Here is a 16,624-nt window from a genome sequence, read left to right as displayed (position 1 = left end):
CCCATCTCCTTGACCTCAGCGCCCCATCTCCTTGACCTCACACCCCATCTCCTTGACCTCACACCCCATCTCCTTGACCTCAGCACCCCATCTCCTTGACCTCAGCACCCAATCTCCTTGACCTCAGCGCCCCATCTCCTTGACCTCAGCGCCCCATCTCCTGGACCTCAGCACGCCACCTCCTTGACCTCACACCCCATCTCCTTGACCTCACACCCCATCTCCTTGACCTCAGCGCCCCATCTCCTGAACCTCAGCACCCCATCTCCTGGACCTCAGCACCCCACCTCCTTGACCTCACACCCCATCTCCTTGACCTCAGCGCCCCATCTCCTTGACCTCACACCCCATCTCCTTGACCTCAGCGCCCCATCTCCTTGACCTCACACCCCATCTCCTTGACCTCAGCACCCCATCTCCTTGACCTCACACCCCATCTCCTTGACCTCAGCATCCCATCTTCTTGACCTCAGTGCCCCATCTCCTTGACCTCAGCACCCCCCTCTCCTTGACTTCAGCACCCCATCTCCTTGACCTCAGCACCCCATCTCCTTGACCTCAGCACCCCATCTCCTTGACCTCACACCCCATCTCCTTGACCTCAGCACCCCATCTCCTTGACCTCAGCACCCCATCTCCTTGACCTCACACCCCATCTCCTTGACCTCACACCCCATCTCCTTGACCTCAGCACCCCATCTCCTTGACCTCACACCCCATCTCCTTGACCTCAGCGCCCCATCTCCTTGACCTCAGCACCCCATCTCCTTGACCTCAGCACCCCATCTCCTTGACCTCACACCCAATCTCCTTGACCTCAGTGCCCCATCTCCTTGACCTCAGCACCCCATCTCCTTGACCTCAGCACCCCATCTCCTGGACCTCAGCACCCCACCTCCTTGACCTCACACCCCATCTTCTTGACCTCACACCCCATCTCCTTGACCTCAGCGCCCCATCTCCTGGACCTAAGCGCCCCATCTCCTGGACCTCAGCACCCCACCTCCTGGACCTCAGCACCCCACCTCCTTGACCTCACACCCCATCTCCTTGACCTCAGCGCCCCATCTCCTTGACCTCAGCGCCCCATCTCCTTGACCTCACACCCCATCTCCTTGACCTCAGCACCCCATCTCCTTGACCTCACACCCCATCTCCTTGACCTCAGCACCCCCCTCTCCTTGACTTCAGCACCCCATCTCCTTGACCTCAGCACCCCATCTCCTTGACCTCAGCACCCCATCTCCTTGACCTCACCCCATCTCCTTAACCTCAGCACCCCATCTCCTTGACCTCAGTACCCCATCTCCTTGACCTCACATCCCACCTCCTTGACCTCACACCCCATCTCCTTGACCTCACACCCCATCTCCTTGACCTCAGCGCCCCATCTCCTGGACCTCAGCACCCCATCTCCTGGACCTCACACCCCATCTCCTTGACCTCAGCACCCCATCTCCTTGACCTCAGTACCCCATCTCCTTGACCTCACACCCCATCTCCTTGACCTCAGCACCCCATCTCCTTGACCTCAGTACCCCATCTCCTTGACCTCACACCCCATCTCCTTGACCTCGGCACCCCATCTCCTTGACCTCGGCACCCCATCTCCTTGACCTCACACCCCATCTCCTTGACCTCACACCCAATCTCCTTGACCTCAGCGCCCCATCTCCTTGACCTCAGCGCCCCATCTCCTGGACCTCAGCACCCCACCTCCTTGACCTCACACCCCATCTCCTTGACCTCACACCCCATCTCCTTGACCTCAGCGCCCCATCTCCTGAACCTCAGCACCCCATCTCCTGGACCTCAGCACCCCACCTCCTTGACCTCACACCCCATCTCCTTGACCTCAGCGCCCCATCTCCTTGACCTCACACCCCATCTCCTTGACCTCAGCGCCCCATCTCCTTGACCTCACACCCCATCTCCTTGACCTCAGCACCCCATCTCCTTGACCTCACACCCCATCTCCTTGACCTCAGCATCCCATCTCCTTGACCTCAGTGCCCCATCTCCTTGACCTCAGCACCCCCCTCTCCTTGACTTCAGCACCCCATCTCCTTGACCTCAGCACCCCATCTCCTTGACCTCAGCACCCCATCTCCTTGACCTCACACCCCATCTCCTTGACCTCACACCCCATCTCCTTGACCTCAGCACCCCATCTCCTTGACCTCACACCCCATCTCCTTGACCTCACACCCCATCTCCTTGACCTCAGAACCCCATCTCCTTGACCTCACACCCCATCTCCTTGACCTCAGCGCCCCATCTCCTTGACCTCAGCGCCCCATCTCCTTGACCTCAGCACCCCATCTCCTTGACCTCACACCCAATCTCCTTGACCTCAGCGCCCCATCTCCTTGACCTCAGCACCCCATCTCCTTGACCTCAGCACCCCATCTCCTGGACCTCAGCACCCCATCTCCTTGACCTCACACCCCATCTCCTTGACCTCACACCCCATCTCCTTGACCTCAGCGCCCCATCTCATGGACCTCAGCACCCCACCTCCTTGACCTCACACCCCATCTCCTTGACCTCAGCGCCCCATCTCCTTGACCTCAGCGCCCCATCTCCTTGACCTCACACCCCATCTCCTTGACCTCAGCACCCCATCTCCTTGACCTCACACCCCATCTCCTTGACCTCAGCACCCCCCTCTCCTTGACTTCAGCACCCCATCTCCTTGACCTCAGCACCCCATCTCCTTGACCTCAGCACCCCATCTCCTTGACCTCACCCCATCTCCTTAACCTCAGCACCCCATCTCCTTAACCTCAGCACCCCATCTCCTTGACCTCAGCACCCCATCTCCTTGACCTCACATCCCACCTCCTTGACCTCACACCCCATCTCCTTGACCTCACACCCCATCTCCTTGACCTCAGCGCCCCATCTCCTGGACCTCAGCACCCCATCTCCTGGACCTCACACCCCATCTCCTTGACCTCAGCACCCCCCTCTCCTTGACTTCAGCACCCCATCTCCTGGACCTCAGCACCCCATCTCCTGGACCTCAGCACCCCATCTCCTTGACCTCAGTACCCCATCTCCTTGACCTCACATCCCACCTCCTTGACCTCACACCCCATCTCCTTGACCTCTGCAACCCATCTCCTTGACCTCACACCCCATCTCCTGGACCTCAGCACCCCACCTCCTTGACCTCACACCCCATCTCCTTGACCTCAGCGCCCCATCTCCTTGACCTCAGCGCCCCATCTCCTTGACCTCACACCCCATCTCCTTGACCTCAGCACCCCATCTCCTTGACCTCACACCCCATCTCCTTGACCTCAGCACCCCCCTCTCCTTGACTTCAGCACCCCATCTCCTTGACCTCAGCACCCCATCTCCTTGACCTCAGCACCCCATCTCCTTGACCTCACCCCATCTCCTTAACCTCAGCACCCCATCTCCTTGACCTCAGTACCCCATCTCCTTGACCTCACATCCCACCTCCTTGACCTCACACCCCATCTCCTTGACCTCACACCCCATCTCCTTGACCTCAGCACCCCATCTCCTTGACCTCACACCCCATCTCCTTGACCTCAGCACCCCCCTCTCCTTGACTTCAGCACCCCATCTCCTTGACCTCAGCACCCCATCTCCTTGACCTCAGCACCCGATCTCCTTGACCTCACCCCATCTCCTTAACCTCAGCACCCCATCTCCTTGACCTCAGTACCCCATCTCCTTGACCTCACATCCCACCTCCTTGACCTCACACCCCATGTCCTTGACCTCACACCCCATCTCCTTGACCTCAGCGCCCCATCTCCTGGACCGCAGCACCCCATCTCCTGGACCTCACACCCCATCTCCTTGACCTCAGCACCCCCCTCTCCTTGACTTCAGCACCCCATCTCCTGGACCTCAGCACCCCATCTCCTGGACCTCAGCACCCCATCTCCTTGACCTCAGTACCCCATCTCCTTGACCTCACATCCCACCTCCTTGACCTCACACCCCATCTCCTTGACCTCTGCAACCCATCTCCTTGACCTCACACCCCATCTCCTTGACCTCAGCGCCCCATCTCCTTGACCTAGCACCCCATCTCCTTGACCTCACACCCCATCTCCTTGACCTCAGCACCCCATCTCCTTGACCTCACACCCCATCTCCTTGACCTCACACCCCATCTCCTTGACCTCGGCATCCCATCTCCTTGACCTCGGCACCCCATCTCCTTGACCTCGGCACCCCATCTCCTTGACCTCACACCCCATCTCCTTGACCTCACACCCCATCTCCTTGACCTCAGCGCCCCATCTCCTTGACCTCAGCGCCCCATCTCCTTGACCTCGGCATCCCATCTCCTTGACCTCACACCCCATCTCCTTGACCTCAGCACCCCATCTCCTTGACCTCAGCACCCCATCTCCTTGACCTCACACCCAATCTCCTTGACCTCAGCGCCCCATCTCCTTGACCTCAGCACCCCATCTCCTGGACCTCAGCACCCCACCTCCTTGACCTCACACCCCATCTCCTTGACCTCACACCCCATCTCCTTGACCTCAGCGCCCCATCTCCTGAACCTCAGCACCCCATCTCCTGGACCTCAGCACCCCACCTCCTTGACCTCACACCCCATCTCCTTGACCTCAGCGCCCCATCTCCTTGACCTCACACCCCATCTCCTTGACCTCAGCGCCCCATCTCCTTGACCTCACACCCCATCTCCTTGACCTCAGCACCCCATCTCCTTGACCTCACACCCCATCTCCTTGACCTCAGCATCCCATCTCCTTGACCTCAGTGCCCCATCTCCTTGACCTCAGCACCCCCCTCTCCTTGACTTCAGCACCCCATCTCCTTGACCTCAGCACCCCATCTCCTTGACCTCAGCACCCCATCTCCTTGACCTCACACCCCATCTCCTTGACCTCACACCCCATCTCCTTGACCTCACACCCCATCTCCTTGACCTCACACCCCATCTCCTTGACCTCAGCACCCCATCTCCTTGACCTCACACCCCATCTCCTTGACCTCAGCGCCCCATCTCCTTGACCTCAGCGCCCCATCTCCTTGACCTCAGCACCCCATCTCCTTGACCTCACACCCAATCTCCTTGACCTCAGCGCCCCATCTCCTTGACCTCAGCACCCCATCTCCTTGACCTCAGCACCCCATCTCCTGGACCTCAGCACCCCACCTCCTTGACCTCACACCCCATCTCCTTGACCTCACACCCCATCTCCTTGACCTCAGCGCCCCATCTCCTGGACCTCAGCACCCCATCTCCTGGACCTCAGCACCCCATCTCCTGGACCTCAGCACCCCACCTCCTTGACCTCACACCCCATCTCCTTGACCTCAGCGCCCCATCTCCTTGACCTCAGCGCCCCATCTCCTTGACCTCACACCCCATCTCCTTGACCTCAGCACCCCATCTCCTTGACCTCACACCCCATCTCCTTGACTTCAGCACCCCATCTCCTTGACCTCAGCACCCCATCTCCTTGACCTCAGCACCCCATCTCCTTGACCTCACACCCCATCTCCTTGACCTCGGCACCCCATCTCCTTGACCTCGGCACCCCATCTCCTTGACCTCACACCCCATCTCCTTGACCTCACACCCCATCTCCTTGACCTCAGCGCCCCATCTCCTTGACCTCAGCGCCCCATCTCCTTGACCTCACACCCCATCTCCTTGACCTCACACCCCATCTCCTTGACCTCAGCACCCCATCTCCTTGACCTCAGCACCCAATCTCCTTGACCTCAGCGCCCCATCTCCTTGACCTCAGCGCCCCATCTCCTGGACCTCAGCACGCCACCTCCTTGACCTCACACCCCATCTCCTTGACCTCACACCCCATCTCCTTGACCTCAGCGCCCCATCTCCTGAACCTCAGCACCCCATCTCCTGGACCTCAGCACCCCACCTCCTTGACCTCACACCCCATCTCCTTGACCTCAGCGCCCCATCTCCTTGACCTCACACCCCATCTCCTTGACCTCAGCGCCCCATCTCCTTGACCTCACACCCCATCTCCTTGACCTCAGCACCCCATCTCCTTGACCTCACACCCCATCTCCTTGACCTCAGCATCCCATCTCCTTGACCTCAGTGCCCCATCTCCTTGACCTCAGCACCCCCCTCTCCTTGACTTCAGCACCCCATCTCCTTGACCTCAGCACCCCATCTCCTTGACCTCAGCACCCCATCTCCTTGACCTCACACCCCATCTCCTTGACCTCAGCACCCCATCTCCTTGACCTCACACCCCATCTCCTTGACCTCACACCCCATCTCCTTGACCTCAGCACCCCATCTCCTTGACCTCACACCCCATCTCCTTGACCTCAGCGCCCCATCTCCTTGACCTCAGCACCCCATCTCCTTGACCTCAGCACCCCATCTCCTTGACCTCACACCCAATCTCCTTGACCTCAGCGCCCCATCTCCTTGACCTCAGCACCCCATCTCCTTGACCTCAGCACCCCATCTCCTGGACCTCAGCACCCCACCTCCTTGACCTCACACCCCATCTCCTTGACCTCACACCCCATCTCCTTGACCTCAGCGCCCCATCTCCTGGACCTCAGCGCCCCATCTCCTGGACCTCAGCACCCCACCTCCTGGTCCTCAGCACCCCACCTCCTTGACCTCACACCCCATCTCCTTGACCTCAGCGCCCCATCTCCTTGACCTCAGCGCCCCATCTCCTTGACCTCACACCCCATCTCCTTGACCTCAGCACCCCATCTCCTTGACCTCACACCCCATCTCCTTGACCTCAGCACCCCCCTCTCCTTGACTTCAGCACCCCATCTCCTTGACCTCAGCACCCCATCTCCTTGACCTCAGCACCCCATCTCCTTGACCTCACCCCATCTCCTTAACCTCAGCACCCCATCTCCTTGACCTCAGTACCCCATCTCCTTGACCTCACATCCCACCTCCTTGACCTCACACCCCATCTCCTTGACCTCACACCCCATCTCCTTGACCTCAGCACCCCATCTCCTTGACCTCACACCCCATCTCCTTGACCTCAGCACCCCCCTCTCCTTGACTTCAGCACCCCATCTCCTTGACCTCAGCACCCCATCTCCTTGACCTCAGCACCCCATCTCCTTGACCTCACCCCATCTCCTTAACCTCAGCACCCCATCTCCTTGACCTCAGTACCCCATCTCCTTGACCTCACATCCCACCTCCTTGACCTCACACCCCATGTCCTTGACCTCACACCCCATCTCCTTGACCTCAGCGCCCCATCTCCTGGACCTCAGCGCCCCATCTCCTGGACCTCAGCACCCCATCTCCTGGACCTCAGCACCCCCCTCTCCTTGACTTCAGCACCCCATCTCCTGGACCTCAGCACCCCATCTCCTGGACCTCAGCACCCCATCTCCTTGACCTCAGTACCCCATCTCCTTGACCTCACATCCCACCTCCTTGACCTCACACCCCATCTCCTTGACCTCTGCAACCCATCTCCTTGACCTCACACCCCATCTCCTTGACCTCAGCGCCCCATCTCCTTGACCTAGCACCCCATCTCCTTGACCTCACACCCCATCTCCTTGACCTCAGCACCCCATCTCCTTGACCTCACACCCCATCTCCTTGACCTCACACCCCATCTCCTTGACCTCGGCATCCCATCTCCTTGACCTCGGCACCCCATCTCCTTGACCTCGGCACCCCATCTCCTTGACCTCACACCCCATCTCCTTGACCTCACACCCCATCTCCTTGACCTCAGCGCCCCATCTCCTTGACCTCAGCGCCCCATCTCCTTGACCTCGGCATCCCATCTCCTTGACCTCACACCCCATCTCCTTGACCTCAGCACCCCATCTCCTTGACCTCAGCACCCCATCTCCTTGACCTCACACCCAATCTCCTTGACCTCAGCGCCCCATCTCCTTGACCTCAGCACCCCATCTCCTGGACCTCAGCACCCCACCTCCTTGACCTCACACCCCATCTCCTTGACCTCACACCCCATCTCCTTGACCTCAGCGCCCCATCTCCTGAACCTCAGCACCCCATCTCCTGGACCTCAGCACCCCACCTCCTTGACCTCACACCCCATCTCCTTGACCTCAGCGCCCCATCTCCTTGACCTCACACCCCATCTCCTTGACCTCAGCGCCCCATCTCCTTGACCTCACACCCCATCTCCTTGACCTCAGCACCCCATCTCCTTGACCTCACACCCCATCTCCTTGACCTCAGCATCCCATCTCCTTGACCTCAGTGCCCCATCTCCTTGACCTCAGCACCCCCCTCTCCTTGACTTCAGCACCCCATCTCCTTGACCTCAGCACCCCATCTCCTTGACCTCAGCACCCCATCTCCTTGACCTCACACCCCATCTCCTTGACCTCACACCCCATCTCCTTGACCTCACACCCCATCTCCTTGACCTCACACCCCATCTCCTTGACCTCACACCCCATCTCCTTGACCTCAGCACCCCATCTCCTTGACCTCACACCCCATCTCCTTGACCTCAGCGCCCCATCTCCTTGACCTCAGCGCCCCATCTCCTTGACCTCAGCACCCCATCTCCTTGACCTCACACCCAATCTCCTTGACCTCAGCGCCCCATCTCCTTGACCTCAGCACCCCATCTCCTTGACCTCAGCACCCCATCTCCTGGACCTCAGCACCCCACCTCCTTGACCTCACACCCCATCTCCTTGACCTCACACCCCATCTCCTTGACCTCAGCGCCCCATCTCCTGGACCTCAGCACCCCATCTCCTGGACCTCAGCACCCCATCTCCTGGACCTCAGCACCCCACCTCCTTGACCTCACACCCCATCTCCTTGACCTCAGCGCCCCATCTCCTTGACCTCAGCGCCCCATCTCCTTGACCTCACACCCCATCTCCTGGACCTCAGCACCCCATCTCCTTGACCTCACACCCCATCTCCTTGACTTCAGCACCCCATCTCCTTGACCTCAGCACCCCATCTCCTTGACCTCAGCACCCCATCTCCTTGACCTCAGCACCCCATCTCCTTGACCTCACACCCCATCTCCTTGACCTCGGCACCCCATCTCCTTGACCTCGGCACCCCATCTCCTTGACCTCACACCCCATCTCCTTGACCTCACACCCCATCTCCTTGACCTCACACCCCATCTCCTTGACCTCAGCGCCCCATCTCCTTGACCTCAGCGCCCCATCTCCTTGACCTCAGCGCCCCATCTCCTGGACCTCAGCACGCCACCTCCTTGACCTCACACCCCATCTCCTTGACCTCACACCCCATCTCCTTGACCTCAGCGCCCCATCTCCTGAACCTCAGCACCCCATCTCCTGGACCTCAGCACCCCACCTCCTTGACCTCACACCCCATCTCCTTGACCTCAGCGCCCCATCTCCTTGACCTCACACCCCATCTCCTTGACCTCAGCGCCCCATCTCCTTGACCTCACACCCCATCTCCTTGACCTCAGCACCCCATCTCCTTGACCTCACACCCCATCTCCTTGACCTCAGCATCCCATCTCCTTGACCTCAGTGCCCCATCTCCTTGACCTCAGCACCCCCCTCTCCTTGACTTCAGCACCCCATCTCCTTGACCTCAGCACCCCATCTCCTTGACCTCAGCACCCCATCTCCTTGACCTCACACCCCATCTCCTTGACCTCAGCACCCCATCTCCTTGACCTCAGCACCCCATCTCCTTGACCTCACACCCCATCTCCTTGACCTCACACCCCATCTCCTTGACCTCAGCACCCCATCTCCTTGACCTCACACCCCATCTCCTTGACCTCAGCGCCCCATCTCCTTGACCTCAGCACCCCATCTCCTTGACCTCAGCACCCCATCTCCTTGACCTCACACCCAATCTCCTTGACCTCAGCGCCCCATCTCCTTGACCTCAGCACCCCATCTCCTTGACCTCAGCACCCCATCTCCTGGACCTCAGCACCCCACCTCCTTGACCTCACACCCCATCTCCTTGACCTCACACCCCATCTCCTTGACCTCAGCGCCCCATCTCCTGGACCTCAGCGCCCCATCTCCTGGACCTCAGCACCCCACCTCCTGGACCTCAGCACCCCACCTCCTTGACCTCACACCCCATCTCCTTGACCTCAGCGCCCCATCTCCTTGACCTCAGCGCCCCATCTCCTTGACCTCACACCCCATCTCCTTGACCTCAGCACCCCATCTCCTTGACCTCACACCCCATCTCCTTGACCTCAGCACCCCCCTCTCCTTGACTTCAGCACCCCATCTCCTTGACCTCAGCACCCCATCTCCTTGACCTCAGCACCCCATCTCCTTGACCTCACCCCATCTCCTTAACCTCAGCACCCCATCTCCTTGACCTCAGTACCCCATCTCCTTGACCTCACATCCCACCTCCTTGACCTCACACCCCATCTCCTTGACCTCACACCCCATCTCCTTGACCTCAGCGCCCCATCTCCTGGACCTCAGCACCCCATCTCCTGGACCTCACACCCCATCTCCTTGACCTCAGCACCCCATCTCCTTGACCTCAGTACCCCATCTCCTTGACCTCACACCCCATCTCCTTGACCTCAGCACCCCATCTCCTTGACCTCAGTACCCCATCTCCTTGACCTCACACCCCATCTCCTTGACCTCGGCACCCCATCTCCTTGACCTCGGCACCCCATCTCCTTGACCTCACACCCCATCTCCTTGACCTCACACCCAATCTCCTTGACCTCAGCGCCCCATCTCCTTGACCTCAGCACCCCATCTCCTGGACCTCAGCACCCCACCTCCTTGACCTCACACCCCATCTCCTTGACCTCACACCCCATCTCCTTGACCTCAGCGCCCCATCTCCTGAACCTCAGCACCCCATCTCCTGGACCTCAGCACCCCACCTCCTTGACCTCACACCCCATCTCCTTGACCTCAGCGCCCCATCTCCTTGACCTCACACCCCATCTCCTTGACCTCAGCGCCCCATCTCCTTGACCTCACACCCCATCTCCTTGACCTCAGCACCCCATCTCCTTGACCTCACACCCCATCTCCTTGACCTCAGCATCCCATCTCCTTGACCTCAGTGCCCCATCTCCTTGACCTCAGCACCCCCCTCTCCTTGACTTCAGCACCCCATCTCCTTGACCTCAGCACCCCATCTCCTTGACCTCAGCACCCCATCTCCTTGACCTCACACCCCATCTCCTTGACCTCACACCCCATCTCCTTGACCTCAGCACCCCATCTCCTTGACCTCACACCCCATCTCCTTGACCTCACACCCCATCTCCTTGACCTCAGAACCCCATCTCCTTGACCTCACACCCCATCTCCTTGACCTCAGCGCCCCATCTCCTTGACCTCAGCGCCCCATCTCCTTGACCTCAGCACCCCATCTCCTTGACCTCACACCCAATCTCCTTGACCTCAGCGCCCCATCTCCTTGACCTCAGCACCCCATCTCCTTGACCTCAGCACCCCATCTCCTGGACCTCAGCACCCCATCTCCTTGACCTCACACCCCATCTCCTTGACCTCACACCCCATCTCCTTGACCTCAGCGCCCCATCTCATGGACCTCAGCACCCCACCTCCTTGACCTCACACCCCATCTCCTTGACCTCAGCGCCCCATCTCCTTGACCTCAGCGCCCCATCTCCTTGACCTCACACCCCATCTCCTTGACCTCAGCACCCCATCTCCTTGACCTCACACCCCATCTCCTTGACCTCAGCACCCCCCTCTCCTTGACTTCAGCACCCCATCTCCTTGACCTCAGCACCCCATCTCCTTGACCTCAGCACCCCATCTCCTTGACCTCACCCCATCTCCTTAACCTCAGCACCCCATCTCCTTAACCTCAGCACCCCATCTCCTTGACCTCAGCACCCCATCTCCTTGACCTCACATCCCACCTCCTTGACCTCACACCCCATCTCCTTGACCTCACACCCCATCTCCTTGACCTCAGCGCCCCATCTCCTGGACCTCAGCACCCCATCTCCTGGACCTCACACCCCATCTCCTTGACCTCAGCACCCCCCTCTCCTTGACTTCAGCACCCCATCTCCTGGACCTCAGCACCCCATCTCCTGGACCTCAGCACCCCATCTCCTTGACCTCAGTACCCCATCTCCTTGACCTCACATCCCACCTCCTTGACCTCACACCCCATCTCCTTGACCTCTGCAACCCATCTCCTTGACCTCACACCCCATCTCCTGGACCTCAGCACCCCACCTCCTTGACCTCACACCCCATCTCCTTGACCTCACACCCCATCTCCTTGACCTCAGCGCCCCATCTCCTGGACCTCAGCACCCCATCTCCTGGACCTCAGCACCCCACCTCCTTGACCTCACACCCCATCTCCTTGACCTCAGCGCCCCATCTCCTTGACCTCAGCGCCCCATCTCCTGGACCTCAGCACCCCATCTCCTGGACCTCAGCACCCCACCTCCTTGACCTCACACCCCATCTCCTTGACCTCAGTACCCCATCTCCTTGACCTCACATCCCACCTCCTTGACCTCACACCCCATATCCTTGACCTCACACCCCATCTCCTTGACCTCAGCGCCCCATCTCCTGGACCTCAGCACCCCATCTCCTGGACCTCACACCCCATCTCCTTGACCTCAGCACCCCCCTCTCCTTGACTTCAGCACCCCATCTCCTGGACCTCAGCACCCCATCTCCTGGACCTCAGCACCCCATCTCCTTGACCTCAGTACCCCATCTCCTTGACCTCACATCCCACCTCCTTGACCTCACACCCCATCTCCTTGACCTCTGCAACCCATCTCCTTGACCTCACACCCCATCTCCTGGACCTCAGCACCCCACCTCCTTGACCTCACACCCCATCTCCTTGACCTCACACCCCATCTCCTTGACCTCAGCGCCCCATCTCCTGGACCTCAGCACCCCATCTCCTGGACCTCAGCACCCCACCTCCTTGACCTCACACCCCATCTCCTTGACCTCAGCGCCCCATCTCCTTGACCTCAGCGCCCCATCTCCTTGACCTCACACCCCATCTCCTTGACCTCAGCACCCCATCTCCTTGACCTCACACCCCATCTCCTTGACCTCAGCACCCCCCTCTCCTTGACTTCAGCACCCCATCTCCTTGACCTCAGCACCCCATCTCCTTGACCTCACCCCATCTCCTTAACCTCAGCACCCCATCTCCTTGACCTCAGTACCCCATCTCCTTGACCTCACATCCCACCTCCTTGACCTCACACCCCATCTCCTTGACCTCACACCTCATCTCCTTGACCTCAGCGCCCCATCTCCTGGACCTCAGCACCCCATCTCCTGGACCTCACACCCCATCTCCTTGACCTCAGCACCCCCCTCTCCTTGACTTCAGCACCCCATCTCCTTGACCTCAGCACCCCATCTCCTTGACCTCAGCACCCCATCTCCTTGACCTCACCCCATCTCCTTAACCTCAGCACCCCATCTCCTTGACCTCAGTACCCCATCTCCTTGACCTCACATCCCACCTCCTTGACCTCACACCCCATCTCCTTGACCTCACACCCCATCTCCTTGACCTCAGCGCCCCATCTCCTGGACCTCAGCACCCCATCTCCTGGACCTCAGCACCCCACCTCCTTGACCTCACACCCCATCTCCTTGACCTCAGCGCCCCATCTCCTTGACCTCACACCCCATCTCCTTGACCTCAGCACCCCATCTCCTTGACCTCACACCCCATCTCCTTGACCTCAGCATCCCATCTCCTTGACCTCAGTGCCCCATCTCCTTGACCTCAGCACCCCCTCTCCTTGACCTCAGCACCCCATCTCCTTGACCTCACACCCCATCTCCTTGACCTCAGCACCCCATCTCCTTGACCTCACACCCCATCTCCTTGACCTCAGCACCCCCCTCTCCTTGACTTCAGCACCCCATCTCCTTGACCTCAGCACCCCATCTCCTTGACCTCAGCACCCCATCTCCTTGACCTCACACCCCATCTCCTTGACCTCACACCCCATCTCCTTGACCTCAGCACCCCATCTCCTTGACCTCACACCCCATCTCCTTGACCTCACACCCCATCTCCTTGACCTCAGTGCCCCATCTCCTTGACCTCAGCACCCCATCTCCTTGACCTCAGCACCCCATCTCCTTGACCTCACACCCAATCTCCTTGACCTCAGCGCCCCATCTCCTTGACCTCAGCACCCCACCTCCTTGACCTCAGCACCCCATCTCCTGGACCTCAGCACCCCACCTCCTTGACCTCACACCCCATCTCCGTGACCTCAGCACCCCATCTCCTTGACCTCACACCCCATCTCCTTGACCTCAGCGCCCCCATATCCCAGGGCCCCGATGGCATCGGCCTCTGTTCTTGGAGCTCGCCGGCTGCTCCCACCCCAGGGCCCTCCCTGAAGCTCCAGACCTCCGCGTGGTGTTGAGTAGGGGCCTCCTTCAGAGACCCTCCCCAGCTCCGTCTACAGTGACGCTAGTGGTCCGCGCTCACGCAACAATGCAGTGTCCGCTCTGCTCCTCCCGACTTGTCCCATTTCACTCCCCCGGGAACTGCTGTTATACCCGGTCTCAGATGAGAAACCGTGCTCTGACCCTGGGTGCCTCTCCGTCATGCTTTCCCTGCAGCTGTTTATTCCAAGGCCCGAGTGTCCGTGGGAAGTCATCTCACGGATTTTACAGCTCCGTCTCTGTGTGTGTTTACCTGCCCTTCCGCCCACCTTCCCTGTAACCTCAGCCCCGTGCGCTGGGCTGTGTGCCTGTTGCCAAGGTTCCCGTCGGTGAGCTCTGGGTTTGTAGGGCCTGTTGGGGATGGAGGTGACTGTCTGGGAGGCTGCCGTGTGCCAGGTCCGGCCTAGAGGTCAGCAGGTACCTGACCTCTCCTCCTCCCCAGGGACCATAGGCACTCTGTCCACCAATAGTTATTTCCAGTTCCGTGGAATAGTCCTGGCAGGTGACTGTTGAGCGTGGAGGTGTTTTCCAGTGTCCCGAGCAGTGACTCTCTGCCTGTGTGATATGTTCAGGGCCGGGGTGGGGGTGAGGTGGGAGAGGAGGTCCACGCCCTCAGGATGTCCTGCTCCTACTAGAGGGGCCTTGGCCGCCTGTCTCCTGTAGTTATTTCCAGTTCCGTGGAATAGTCCTGTCAGGTGACTGTTGAACGTGGAGGTGTTTTCCAGTGTCCCGAGCAGTGACTCTCTGCCTGTGTGATATGTTCAGGGCCGGGGTGGGGGTGAGGTGGGAGAGGAGGTCCACACCCTCAGGATGTCCTGCTCCTACTAGAGGGGCCTTGGCTGCCTGTCTCCTATAGTTATTTCCAGTTCCGTGGAATAGTCCTGTCAGGTGACTGTTGAACGTGGAGGTGTTTTCCAGTGTCCCGAGCAGTGACTCTCTGCCTGTGTGATATGTTCAGGGCCGGGGTGGGGGTGAGGTGGGAGGGGAGGTCCACGCTCTCAGGATGTCCTGCTCCTACTAGAGGGGCCTCGGCCGCCTGTCTCCTCTGGATTTGAAGCTGGTGGAGCCTGGCCCCTCCGTCCTGCGAGTCTGGGACAGATGGGGGCTGCGGCTCTGGCTCCTGGTCCCAGCCCCGCCTCTCCTCCGGTGGCTCCGGAGGGTGAATTCTCTTCTTCTCGCCACAGGTCATCGACCCGGCCGGAGGTGGCCAGCATCGAGCCGCTGGGCCTGGGCGAGCAGCAGTGCTCCCGGAAGGCCGTGGTGCAGGCCCGCCTGTCCCAGCCCTCTCGCCTGACCAGCATCGTCTTCGCGGAGGACGTCAGTAAGGCCTCCCAGGGCCCCGCGCGGCCCCTGGTGGGGATGGGGGCCGAGGGGCTGCAAACGCCCCGCTGAGACCTTGGGCCACAGGGACGGAAGAGCCCACGGCCACGCTTTCCCTTCTCTCGTTGGGTCTGAGGACGCCCATGGGGCTGGGGGGACGCTGAGCAAGCAACATGAACCCTGGCCCCCAGCTGCCAGCACCTTGTCCTGCTTTCCCTCCCGTGGAGGCCGGCTTTCATTTCTAAGTTATTATTTGTTACCAAAATAACTCTTAATGGACGTTGATTCAAAATGAAAAAAGTTGTGCAATGTTTCACTTCCCCATGTTTCATTTGCCATATTATGGTCGTAAGATGCTTAGAAAACAATGAATTTTCTGTCACGCTTTTCCCCCACCTAACATGGTATGAAAAGTTTCCCATTTTATTATAGAATTATTTTTAATGGCCGAATAATATTCTTAACCAGAGGTTGTGCTATAAGCATTCCCTTATATGAGGCATTCAGATTGTTTTCAGATGTTTGTTTCAGTGTTATATAGGAAAATAAATAGTTTTATTCAGGGAACAATTTTGGGTTCTTTCAGGTTATTTCCTGCCAAGGATAGATTCCCAGCTTTACTGGGTCACAGCCTATGAATATTTTTAAGGTTTTTGATAACTGGGGCTGAATGGCTTTCTCACAAAGTTAAGGGTGTACAAGTAGTTATATGGTGCCTGGAGAATGGTCAGAATGAGTTTGTGTCACAAGCTGTTATTTTTTACATTAGAGGATTCTCCAGGTAATGCCATTTATGTGTCTTACTGATGGAGCAGGTAAAAAATCCGTGTAGACGTGCACACTCTTTTTTTATACTATAGTGTAGTTGATAGTC

The 16,624-nt window shown here is 59.0% G+C and overlaps 1 protein-coding gene across 1 annotated transcript in view; it reads left to right on the top strand.

The window, feature by feature from the left end:
* NUP210 (nucleoporin 210) overlaps positions 1 to 16,624 on the top strand; it is a 132,679-nt gene that overhangs the window by 28,225 nt on the left and 87,830 nt on the right. Inside the window, exon 2 of the mRNA XM_057555657.1 lies at positions 15,615 to 15,751. Within this exon, the coding sequence (XP_057411640.1) occupies positions 15,615 to 15,751 (137 nt within the window). The remainder of the gene's footprint in view (positions 1 to 15,614; positions 15,752 to 16,624) is intronic.

The sequence above is a fragment of the Balaenoptera acutorostrata genome, chromosome 10 (genome assembly GCF_949987535.1).
Source record: "Balaenoptera acutorostrata chromosome 10, mBalAcu1.1, whole genome shotgun sequence".
Classification (NCBI taxonomy): domain Eukaryota; kingdom Metazoa; phylum Chordata; class Mammalia; order Artiodactyla; family Balaenopteridae; genus Balaenoptera; species Balaenoptera acutorostrata.
The sequence above is the reverse complement of the archived record's forward strand: the minus strand, read 5'-3'. Positions and strand labels throughout refer to the sequence as shown.